This window comes from Cervus elaphus, chromosome 1 (genome assembly GCF_910594005.1).
Source record: "Cervus elaphus chromosome 1, mCerEla1.1, whole genome shotgun sequence".
NCBI lineage: Eukaryota > Metazoa > Chordata > Mammalia > Artiodactyla > Cervidae > Cervus > Cervus elaphus.
Window position 1 is genome coordinate 91,696,896 of NC_057815.1, and position 13,264 is coordinate 91,710,159.

Consider the following 13,264-nt stretch of genomic DNA (forward strand, 5'->3'; position numbering starts at 1 on the left):
TTGGTTGACTGAAAAACTGTCTTCAGAGGGCAGGCACGTCCATAAAACTAGAATTCACTAGAATGGTTGCACATAAAGCTTAAAGGGATTTTAGCTAATATTAAGCACTGCATTTTTTTTTTTCTTTTGCACTTCATGTTTTAAAACAGCTTACAATTGTACCATTCTTTTGAAATACTTTGTATAAAGTGGTGATCCAGATATCGCTGTGAGGCAGAAAGAATAAGAATTACATTTCCACTTTAAGAAATGTAGAAACAAACTCTCAAGGGGATAGGAGGAATCTGAGGAGACAGGACTGGTTACGTGCAGGACGAAGAGGAATACTTAGGCTGACTCCTTAGGCCCATGTGCATCCCTCAAGGCTGTGTGTCAGGAAGCAATGCACTGTATTGAGATGAGTGGGCCCTCAGGCAGACAGCCTGGACACCGAGCCTGGTTCCTGTGACAAGGTGTAGGAGCCGAGATGCTGTTGTTCGGTCAGTAAGTCACGTCTGACTCTGCGACCCCGTGAACTGCAGCACTCCAGGCCTCCATGTTCCGTCACTATCTCCCAGAGTTTGCTCTAACTCATGTCCATTGAGTCCATGATGCCATCCAAACATCTCATCCTCTGTCGCCCTCTGCTCTTCCTGCCCTCAACCTTTCCAGGCACCAGGATCTTTTCCAATGAGTTGGTTCTTTTATCAGGTGGCCAATGTATTGGAGCTTCAGCTTAACCATCAGTCATTTCAATGAATACCCAGGGTTGATTTCCTGTAGGACTGACAGGTTTGATCTCCCTGCTGTCCAAGGGACTCTCAAGGGTTTTCTCCAACACCACAGTTCAAGAACAACAATTCTTTGATGCTCAGCCTTCTTTCATGTCCAACTCTCACATCCATACATGACTACTGGAAAACCCATAACTTTGACTATATGGACCTTTGTTGGCAAACTAACGTCTCTGCTTTATAATATGCTGTCTACCTTTGTCACTGCTTTTCTTCCAAGGAGCAAGCATCTTTTAATTTCATGGCTGCAATCACTGGCTACAGTGATTTTTGAAGTCCAAGAAAATAAAGTCTGTCACTGTTTCTATTTTCTCACCATCTATTTGAAGGAAGTGATTGGACTGAATGTCATGATCTTCATTTTTTGAATGTTGAGTTTGAAGCCAGCTTTTTTACCCTCCTCTTTCACCTTCATCAACAGACTCTTTAGTTCCTGTTAACTTTCTGCCATTAGAGTGCTATGATCCTATCTGAAGTTGTTGATATTTCTCCCAGCGATCTTGATCCCAGCTTCTGCTTCATTCAGCACAGCATTTCACTTGATGTGCTCTGCATATAAATTAAATAAGCAGGGTGACAATATACAGCCATGATGTACTCCTTTCCCAATTTTGAACCAGTCCATTGTTCCAAGTCTGGTTCAAACTGTTGCTTCTTGGCCTGCATACAGGTTTCTCATGAGGCAGGTAAGATGGTCTAGTACTCCCATCTTGTTAAGAATTTTCCATGGCTTGTTGTGATCCACAAAGGATCAGAAGAAACAGTAAACCAGCAGGAATATTAGTGTAGTCAGTGAAGCAGATTTTTTTTATTTTTATTTTTTGGAATTCTCTTGCTTCTTCTATGATCCAACAGATATTGGTAATTTGATTTTTGGTTCCTCTGCCTTTTCTAAATCCAACTTGTATATCTGGAAGTTCTCAGTTCATGTACTGTTGAAGCCTAGCTTGAAGGATTTTGAGCATTACCTTGCTAGCATGTGAAATGAGAGCAATTATTGGTACTTTGAATGTTCTTTGGCATTGCCTTCCTTTGGGATTGGAATGAAAATTGACTTTTCAAGTCCTGTGGCCACTGCTGAGCTTTCCAAATTTGCTGGCATATGGAGTGTAGCACTATAGTAGAATTATCTTTTGGGATTTGAAGTAGTTCTGCTGGAATTCCACCACCTCCATTAGCATTAAATCATCTCCATTAGCATTGTTCATCCCAGTGCTTTCTAAGGACCTCTTGACTTCACGTTGCAAAATGTCTGGCTCTAGGTGAATGACCATACCATCGTGGTTATCTGAATCTCTAGAGTTTTTTTTTATATAATTCAGTTTATTCTTGCCACATCTCCTTAATATCTTCTTTTCTGTTAGGTCTTTACCATTTTTGTCCTTTTTCTTTTTCTTTTTTCATTTCTGTCCTTTTTATGCCCATCTTTGCATGAAATGGTCCCTTGACATTTCCAATATTGTTGAAGAGATCTCTAGTTTTTTCCATTCTATCATTTTCCTCTACTTTTTGTTTGCATAAGAATGCTTTCTTATCTCTACTTGCTATTCTCTGGAAATCTGCATTCAGATGGGCATATCTTTCCTTTTCTCCTTTGCCTTTCACTTCTCTTCTTTTCTCAGCTATTTAAGGCCTCCACAGACACCATTTTGCCTTTTTACATTTCTTTCCCTTGGGGATGATTTTGATCATCACCTCCAGTACAATGTTACAAAGCTCTGTCCATAGTTCTTCAAGCACTCTATCAGATCTTATCCCTTGAATTTATTTGTCACTTCCACTGTATAACTGCAAGATCATACCTGAATGGCCTAGTGGTTTTCCCTACTTTCTTCAATTTAAGTCTGAATTTGGCAATAAGGAGTTCATGATCTGAGCCATAATCAGCTCCTGGTCTTGTTTTTGCTGATGTATAGAGCTTCTCCATCTTTAGCTGCAAAGTATATAATCAATTTGATTTCAGTATTGACGATCTGGTGATGTCCATGTATAGAGTCGTTTCTTGTGTTGTTGGAAGAGAGTGTTTGCTATGACCAGTGCATTCTCTTGGCAAAAATTTGTTAGCATTTGCCCAGCTTCATTTTATTCTCCAAGGCCAAGCTTGTCTATTACTTCAGGTATCTCTTGACTTCCTACTTTTGCATTCCAATTCCCTATGATGAAAAGGACACCTTTTTTGTGTGTGTTAGTGTTAGAAGGTCTGGTAGGTCTTCAGAGAACCATTCAACTTCAGCTTCTTCAGCATTAGTGATCAGGGCATAGATTTGGATTACTGTGATAATGAATGGTTTGTTTTGGAATCGAGCAGAGATCATACTCTCATTTTCGAGACTGCACCCAAGTACTGCATTTTAGACTCTTTTGTTTACTATGATGGCTACTCCATTTCTTATAAGGGATTCTTGCCCACAGTGGTAGATACAATGGTCACAGGAGTTAAATTCACCCATTCCAATACATTGTAGTTCACTGATTCCTAAAATGTTGATGCTAACCCTTGCCATCTGTTGCTTGACCCCGTCCAGTTTACTTTGATTCATGGACCTAACTTTCAAGGTCCCTATGCAATATTGTTGTTTATATAATTGGACTTTACTTTTGTCATTAAACACATACATAACTGGGTGTAATTTCTGCCTTGGCCTAGTCTCATATTCTTTCTGGAGCTATTTCTTCATTCTTCCCCAGTAGCATATTGGATATCTACTTACCTGGGGGGGCTCATCTTTCAGTGTCATAAGTTTTAGCCTTTTCATACTTTTCATGGGATTCTGGAGGCAAGAATACTGAAGTGGTTTGCCATTCCCTTCTGACCACGTTTGGTCACAACTTTCCACCATGGCCCATCCGTCTTGGGACCCTAACTTTGAAAGGCTTGAGACTGTGGGATATGAGCCTAGGCCAGGTACCAAACCCGTCTGTGGTTCAGTTTCTCTCTCTGTAAAATAGCAACAATAGAACCAAGCACATAATTGTTATTGGGAGATTACTGAGAGAGTTAAAGGCATTTAAAGTGCTTAGAACAGTTTCTGGAAAGTAGCAAATGTTCAGTAAACTTCAGATATTGTAATTATCATAAACTCAACAGTCACACAAGTAATTTACAAGCCTCTAAATTTACAGAATCATTTAGGGCAGGATGCCCTAGGTTAGAAAGAGGAACTGGTGCAGAGCTTAGTTGTTTTTCCTAAATATTTTCTCTAAGGAAAAGATAATCCCATTCATGGCTGAGAGCTATAATTATCCATTATCTAAAACAGTGCTGATCCCTGAGGGTAAAGATCTGATATGAATTTTCTTTGTGTATCTGTGATTACCCAAAAATATGTATGTAGACAATTATTGTTTGAGCACAGAACTGAAAGTCAGGAAGTACAGGCTAAAATCCAGCTTCCATCACTTGCGGAGGACTTCACATTAACCACCCTTCTGGGCTTTAGTGACCCCAGCAGTACAGTGAATGTGATGGTAAAATCAGGGAAACGCCCTGTTGCTGTTTTTCAGTCACTAGGTTGTGTCTGACTCATTGTGACCTCATGGACTGCAGCACAACACGCTTCTCTATCCTTCACCATCTCCCAGAGCTTGTTCAAACTCATATCCATGGAGTCAGTGATGCCCATCCAGCCATCTCATTCTCTGTCATCCCCTTCTCCTTGTACCTTCAATGTTTCCCAGAATCAGGGTCTTTTCCAATGAGTCAGCTCTTCCTATTAGGTGGCCAAAGGACTGGAACTTCAGCTTCAACATCAGCCCTTCCAAATGATATTCAGGACTGATCTCCTTTAGGATGGACTGGTTGGATCTCCTTGTAGTTCAAGGGACTCTCAAGAGTCTTCTCCAACACCACGGTTCAAAAGCATCAATTCTTCACTGCTCAGACTTCTTTATAGTCCAGTTCTCACATCCATACATGACTACAGGAAAGACCATAGCTTTAACTAGACAGACATTTGTTGTCAAAGTAATGTCTCTGCTTTTAAATATGTTGTCTAGGTTTGTCACTGCTTTTCTTCCAAGGAAGAAGCAAAGTTTAGTTTCATGGCTGCAGTCACAATCTGCAGTGATTTTGGAGTCCAAGAAAATAAAGACTGTCACTGTTTTAATTGTTTACCCCAACTGTTTGTCATGAAATCATGGGACCTGTTGCGATTATCTTCATTTTTGAATGTTGCATTTTAAACCAGCTTTTTCACTCTCCTTTTCACCTTCACCAAGAGGCTCTTTAGGTCCTCTTTGCTTTCTGCCGTAACGGTGTCATCTGCATATGTGAGGTTATTGATATTTCTCCCAGCAATCTTGATTCAAGCTTCTCCGTCATCCAGCCCAATATTTCTCATTATATACCCTGCATAGAAGTTAAATAAGCAGAGTGACAACATACAGCCTTGATGGACTCCTTTCCCAATTTGGAACCACTCCATTGTTCCATGTCCAGTTCTAACTTGCTTCTTGGCCTGCATATAGGTTGCTCAGGAGGCAGGTCAGTTGGCCTGGTATTCCTAGCTATTGAAGAATTTTCCTCAGTTTGTTGTGATCCACGTGGTCAAAGGCTTTAGCATAGTCAGTGAAGCAGAAGTAGATGTCTTTTGGAATTCCTTTGCTTTCTCTATGATCCAACAGATGTTAGCAATTTGATTTCTGGTTCCTCTGCCTCTTCTAAACCCACTTGAACATCTGGAAATTCTTGGTTCACATACTGTTGAAGCCTAGCTTGGAGAATTTTAAACATCACTTTGTTAGTGTGTGGAATGATTGCAATCGTGCAGAAGTCTGAACATCCTTTGGTATTGCCTTTCTTTGGGATTGGAATGAAAATTGATTTTTCAAGTTGTGTGGCCACTGCTGAGTTTCCCAAGTTTGCCGGCATATTGAGTGCAGAACTTTCACAGCATCATCTTTTAAGGTTTGCAATAACTCAGCTGGAATTCTTTCACCTCTGCTACCTTTGTTGGTAGTGATGTTTCCTAAGGCCCACTTGACTTCACACTCCAGCATGTCTGGCTCTTGGTGAGTGATCACAACACCATTGTGGATATCTGGGTCATTAAGATCTTTTTTGTGTAGTTCTTCTGTGTATTCTTGCCACTTCTTCTTGCTATCTTCTGCTTCTGTTAGGTCCATATGGTTTCTGTCCTTTATTATGCCCATCTTTGTATGAAAATTTTCTTTGGTACCTTTAATTTTCTTGAAGAGATCTCCAGTATTTCCCATTCTATTGTTTTCCTCTATTTCTTTGCACTGATCACTGAGGAATGCTTTCTTATCTCTCCGTGCTATTCTTTGGAACTCTGCATTCAGATGTGTATATCTTTCTTTTTCTCCTTTGCCTTTCACTTCTCTTCTTTTCTCAGCTATCTGTAAGGCCTCCTCAGGTATCACTTTGCCATTTTGCATTTATTTTCTGTGGGGATGATTTTGATCACCACCTCCAGTACAATGTTATGAACCTCTGTCCATAATTCTTCAGGCACTGTCTATCAGATTTTATACCTTGAATCTATTTCTCACTTCCACTGTATAACAGAAAGGGATTTACTTTAGGTCATACCTGAATGGCCTAGTGGTTTCCCCTACTTTCTTCAATTTAAGTGTGAATTTGCAATAAGGAGTTCATGATCTGAGCCATAATCAGCTCCTGGTCTTGTTTTTGCTAATGTATAGAGCTTCTCTATCTTTGGCTGCAAAGAATATAATCAATCTGATTTCAGTATTGACCATCTGGTGATGTCCATGTGTAGAGTCATCTATTATGTTGTTGGCAAAGGGTGTTTGTCATGACCAGTGTGTTCTCTTCGCAAAACTCTGTTAGCATCTGCCCAGCTTCATTTTGTACTCCAAGGCCATGCTTGCCTGTTACTCCAGGTACCTTTTGACTTCCTACTTTTGCATTCTAATCCCCTGTGATGAAAGAAATCTAAGCGCTGAAGAATTGATGCTTTTGAACTGTGGTGTTGGGGAAGACTCTTGAGAGTCCCTTGGACTGCAAGGAGATCCAACCAGTCCATCGTAAAAGAGATCACTCCTGGGTGTTCATTGGAAGAACTGATGTGGAAGCTTAAACTCAAATACTTTGGCCACCTCATGTGAAGCGCTGACTCACTGGAAAAGACCCTGATGCTGTGGGCGGAGAAGGGGATGACAGAGGATGAGATGGTTGGATGGCATCACCACCTAAATGAACATGAGTTTGAGTAAGCTCCAGGAGTTCGTGATGGACAGGGAAACCTAGCGCGCAGCAGTCCATTTGGTTGCAAAGTGTCAGACATGATTGAATGACTGGACTGAACTGATGATGAAAAAGACATCTTTTTTGGTGTTAGTTCTAGAAGGTCTTGTAAGTCTTCAGAGAACCATCCAACTTCAGCTTCTTCAACATTAGTGATCAGAGCACAGACTTGGCTTACTCTGATATTGAATGGTTTCCCTTGGAAATGAACAGAGATCATCTTTCATTTTTGTTTTTTGTACCCAAGTACTCTACTTCAGATTCTTTTGTGGACTAGCACACTGTGTGATCTATTAAAGTTATCTATGGCTACCAGAATTCTGATGTTCATGGGGCCTCTAGAGATAAGCCCATCCAAAACTTTCCCAGGCACTGGATCATTTAAAAGTTGTATCAGTGAATTTGAAATGAATTTTCTTGCTTCTAGGATTATGTTCATAGCACTTTTTTATTATTATTTCAAATTTCCCTTCTCTTTTACATCTGAACAATCAAGTTTTCCTTCTTATACCCTGGTTACTTTCTCAACAGTCTGAGTTTCAAACACAATATAGTTATTAAGCTAAAGAGACATTTCTTCCCAGGCCTTTCACTGACTATCGAGTATGTGCAAGTTCGTAAATCAGTGCTAGTACTTGACGTACATACATAAGCACAGTACTTGTACACAGAATCAGGACTCCTCCAACCAATGGACACACACGCTAATACCACAGGGGACCCTGTCTCATTCCTGTAGAGCTTCTGAGCATCTCACAGGAAATTCATTCTTTGAGCTAATCAAAGTGAACTCTATCTTTCGTAAAGGAATTTTTTGCACATGCTAAATAGCTGATAACATAGAAAGTAACAGAGATCCGTATAGATAGCAAAGTCCCCCAAAGTATAATCAGAGATCAAACAGCACATTGATTTAAAAAGGCGACTATTATGAATAGATACTCAAGTCTACACATAAAGCAGACAAACAGCAAGGCCCTGCTGTTCGGCAGGGACCTACACTCAGTACGTCACAATGGCCGACCGGGGACTGGACTCTGAGGGAACAGTGCATGTGGGTCACGTGCTGTGCACCTGACGGCAGTGCGACGCTGCTCGTCGCCCACACGTCAACGTGGCCTTTGTTTGAAAGGAGGAAATTTCTTATGGGGGCTTCCCCGGCAGCCCGGGCCGTTAAGACTTCTCCTTTCAGTGAAGGGGTGCAGGTTTGATCCCTCGTCAGGGAACCAAGATCTCACATGCCTCACAGCAATAAATGAATAAATAAATAAAACAGAAAATAAAAGCAATATTGCCACAAATTCAATAAAGACTTCAAAAGAAATGATCTGCATAAAAAAAAAATAATAATCAGTTTTAAAAAGAGAATTCTTAGAGTTATGTATCTGTTCAATGAACCTCCCCCATCCCCCCAAAAAGAAGTAAATGGTAAGTTCCACAGCAATTTGAGGAGAGTTTACAAATCACTACTCATCTGTCTCTTCTCCAGGAAAAAAATTTATCATAACTTGTTTTAAGCATTTTGATTTTAGTTAATTTTTTAAGGTTTCATTTTTTGTTTGAATTATGCCTAATTATATTTATTAAATAAATGTCTATTCATAAAATTAAGGTATCATACATTGATAAAATAGATTAATAATTATGTTCATCTGTGCTCCCACTCCACTGAAGGAACTAATTCCTTTCTTGCACGTTTATCTCACAGTCCCAGTTGGTGGACGATTTCCAAGAACTGCGGAGGACATTAGAGACCATGAATTTGTTCAATGCCAACCTGGGGTTCTTCTCCCTTCACCTCGCCCAGATCTTGATTTTGGAAGCCCTGGCTTGGGTAATAGTGTGGCATTTTGGCAGTGGCTGGCTTGTCACAATATTCATTTCTTGTCTTCTCGCGGTTGCTCAGGTAAGTAGGTGTCCTAAGCCCAGGCAGCGGCTCTATGGGAAGCCTCAGAATTTTTTCTTCCCTCTTTACACTGGTGTCAGCGGCTGCCCGGCACTTCCTGGCAAGCTACTCATCAGTGTCTGACACCAGCAAGTTATCAAAACCCACTGGGCCCCAGTTCTCTCATCTGTAACACAGGGTAATGATTTTTTATGGAAATGTTCTAAAAAAACTAAACAAGTTACTCTGTACAGTGCCTAGCACAGAGACTGGCATGTGGTAAATATCCTTGACAGTTGTTACCCTTTGCCCAATATTATCCACACAATGTCAGTAACTGAAGTTCCATTCTGGGCCATGTAACCTTCACCTATATCTTTCATTCTTTAACAAACCAACATTTTTAATGGTTGTTCAATGATTTTACTAAGACTAGGGCACATATGTGAACTTATTTTGTTTTCTTTTTAATCTCTCAGTTGTTTCCAATTCTTTTAGACCCCGTGGACTGTAACCCGCCAGGCTCCTCTGTCCATGGATTTCTTCAGGCAACAATACTGGGATAGGTTGCCATTCCCTTTACCAGGGAATCTTCCTGACCCAGGGATCAAATCCGAGTCTCCCACATTATAGGCAGATTCTTTACCATCTTAGCCACCATGAAAAAAGAAAGCCCCACATTAATTTATACCTATACGTGTGTTTATATATATATATATATATATATATATATATATATCACTATTTATACACGCTATTTCATAATAAAAAATTCTACTAAAAAGAAGTTATATATCTGTATTTTTAAAAAAATTCCCTGAGACCCTTGCCAAAAGCCTCATTTCACCAATATTTATCAATACACCAGTCTATGAAGAGAGTCTATGTATTTTCCCATGATAATAGGATCATGGATTCTGCAGAAATGGCAATCAGCAACTGGCGTGTAGCAGAGCAATTGATAAATGCTTTGAATGAAGCACAGACTTCTGAAGATGGCCTTCTATGCCCACAACTCTGTATTGGGGACACAAAGGGAAACACACCTGACCCTGCACTTGGGCAGCAGTCATCCAGTGGAGGAGATGGTCATTTAAATATCTAGACACGATACAAGGCAGAAGGGAAAGAAACAAGCATGTGCTCTTGGAGCAGAAAGAGGCATCTAATTCTAATTGAGGCCACTGGGGATGATTTCATGGAGAATTAACATCAATGTTAATTACAAAATTTTATATGCTAATTTTTTTCTTGAAAAGTCAACTTGCTTTATTCTTTGAAAAGCAACTTTTGGAATAAAGAAAGGAAAAGAAAATATTTGACTGCTTAGCATTATCAGGAATTTTACATGTATTTTGCCTGCAAGACAGCTGAATGAGCAAGGTATAATGTTATAATCCCTGCTTCTCAGACAAAGAACTGAGCTCAGAGCCACCGACTAGCTTGGCAAGAGTTGTATAACTTGTAAAGTGGTGAAGGACAGTTCAGAACCCTAGTCAGCCTGACTCCAAAGGCATCCTCCTTCCATTCCACACTGGACGATTCTGACAGTAGAGAGAAGATTCTAGGCTTCGAGAGCCACCTGTGCAAAGGTGCAGGGACGGGAAAGCACTCAGCAAGTGTGACAGATACAGAGACCTCCACTGTTCTCATGGGGTCCCGAACCCACCAGCGGGCCCACTTACTGCTTTCTTCTTTCCTTGTCAACTTCTCTGACTGCAACCCTGTCTCTTCCAGGCTCAGAGTGGATTTCTGCAACATGACATGGGACACCTATCCATATTTAAGAAGTCCAAGTGGAATCACCTGTTGCAAAAATTTGTGATGGGTCATCTCAAGGTACAGAATGTTCCAGGAGTATGATGGGATTCTGAAAGTCATCTCACCAAGTAGTGGTTTCTACATACACTTATCAGCAAAAAATGTTACTACACACTCCACAAGTAACTGTAAATATACTGACAATGCAGTGACTATACATATATATATATATATATATATATATATATATATATATATATATATAACATTATAACATATATGCTAAAATTAGAATTTTAACTGTTTAGGAGGAAAGGTTTATTTTTATTAAGAGGTTCTGTTTTTTTCTTAGCCAGTAAACTGTTTGGCCCAATCCCTGTTACACCACTAAAGAAACAGCTCTCAGGAGATATACCCTATAAAGTCATGAGTAGGGATATTCTTAGAAGGGATCTGGACATGTACCTCTGGGGGGCTAGGGGAATCCAGCCAACCATTTTATCCCTGGGAGGACTATGTATAAATAAAAGAAAAGATGCAGAATAGAGAAAAGTTTAACAAAAGAGAGAAACCACAGAAAGTTAGATGGCTCTGTTTAAGAGTTGAGGGTTGCAAAACCCAGTCTGCTGGAAAAAGCAGGGCAGTTGGCCTTATCCCCCTCACATATGCTCCAGGAGGACAGGCACACTGCCCTATGCACCCCTGAAATGCAGCGCCTAGCAGAGTGCCTAACACGCAGTAGGCCTTCCATAAGCATGTGTGGAATGCATGAAGGGATGGATGCAGGAATGGAACGATGGGTGGAAACCTGATAACAGTACAAGGATTGATGACAGCCGGTTTCAGCCCTGGCTCTGATAACACTCACTGTGCAACCCCGAACAAGTCAGATTCCATCTCTGGCTCTCAGAGTTCTCATCTCTAAAATTAGGACTTCAGCTGGATCTCAGGTTTTCTCTGATATTCTAGGATTCGGTGAGAAACCAAATGACAGAATGGTCTCTGTTGATTTCCAAGGCAAACCATTCAGTATCACAGTAGTCCAAGTCTAGCTAACTCTACTAGCCTTTGCCCTGCTTCATTTTGTACTCCAGTATTCTTGCCTTGATAACCCCGTGAACAGTATGAAATGGCAAAAAGATATCACAGTGAAAGATGAACTCCCAGGTTGGTAGGTACCTGCTACTGGAGAAGAGTGGAGAAATAACTCCAGCAAGAATGAAGAGATGGAGCCAAAGTGAAAACAACGCTAAGCTATGGATGTGACTGGTGGTGGAAGAAAACTCTGATACCATAGAGAGTGATAGTGCATAAGAACCTGAAATGTTAGGTTGATGAATCAAGGCAAATTGGAAGTGGTCAAACAGAAGATGGCAAGGGTGAACATTGACATTGTAGGAATCAGTGAACTAAAATGGACCAGAATGGGTGAATTTAATTCAGGTGACCATTATATCGATGACTGTGGGCAAAAACCCCTCGAAGAAATGGAGTAGCCCTCATAATCAACAAAAGAGTCCAAAATGCAGTACTTGGATACAATCTCAAAAATGAAAGAATGATCTTTCTTCATTTCCAAGGCAAACCCTTCAATATCACAGTAATCGAAGGCTATGCCCCAAACATCAATGCTGAAGAAGCTGACGTTGAATGGTTGTTTGAAGATCTACAAGACCTTCTAGAACTAACACCAAAAAAAGATGTCTTTTTCATCATAGGGGACTGGTTGCAAAAGTAGGAAACCAAGAGACACCTGGAGTAACAGGCAAGTTTGACCTTGGAGTGAATGAAGCAGGGCAAAGGCCAACAGAATTTTGCCGAGAGAACACACTGCTCAGAGCAAACACCCTCTTCCAACTTTATTACTCCTGTATATATTCCAAATATTTTCACTTTAACATGAAAGAAATATACAAATTATTAATATATTTTACATTTCTTTTTTCATTCTGAGGCTTTGAATCTAGTATGTATTATATACTTACACAGCCTGCCTCAATTTGAGTGGTCACATATTAAGTGCTCAGTGGCCACACATAGATAATGGCTACTCTATTGAGCACTGCAGATCTAAAATATACATTTGAGGTTTCTGAGAAATGTCAGATAGGCAATAAAAACTATGACTATTGTTTATTCTCCTATAAATGATTAATGAAATACGGGAAGGGAAGAGAAATTGAATATCTCAATATGCCAGCATTCTACATACAGAATCTCATGTCTCCTTAAACAACCCATGCAGGTAAATGTCATTACATTATACTATATTCACTGAAGATGAAATTGAACATCAGAGGGTAGATAATTTTCCCAAACCACACAGAAGCATTTATACAATCCAGTGGATTCAACTAAGTTGATGTGCTTCCAAAACCTTTTCGCTGCTAAAACCTTCAGATATTCACTGAAAGAGAATAAAAATCCCAAACGATCTAATCAGAAATGATATGAGCTCAGCATCAACTAAAATAGTTTTATCCTCATTTATATTTAATGAGATCATTGAAATTTGAAAATGTGATGATCAGAGGGAAACTCTCATAGGAGATGACTTCAGATCCATGACTCTTTAAAATATTTATTAAAGTAGGAACCCGGGGGCCATTTTCCCCC

General features: G+C 40.0%; 1 protein-coding gene across 1 annotated transcript in view; it reads left to right on the top strand.

Annotated features, from left to right (window-relative positions):
• LOC122674183 (fatty acid desaturase 2-like protein FADS2B) overlaps positions 1-13,264 on the top strand; it is a 41,357-nt gene that overhangs the window by 13,648 nt on the left and 14,445 nt on the right. Inside the window, exons 3-4 of the mRNA XM_043872359.1 lie at positions 8,711-8,908; positions 10,625-10,726. Of these exons, the coding sequence (XP_043728294.1) occupies positions 8,711-8,908; positions 10,625-10,726 (300 nt within the window). The remainder of the gene's footprint in view (positions 1-8,710; positions 8,909-10,624; positions 10,727-13,264) is intronic.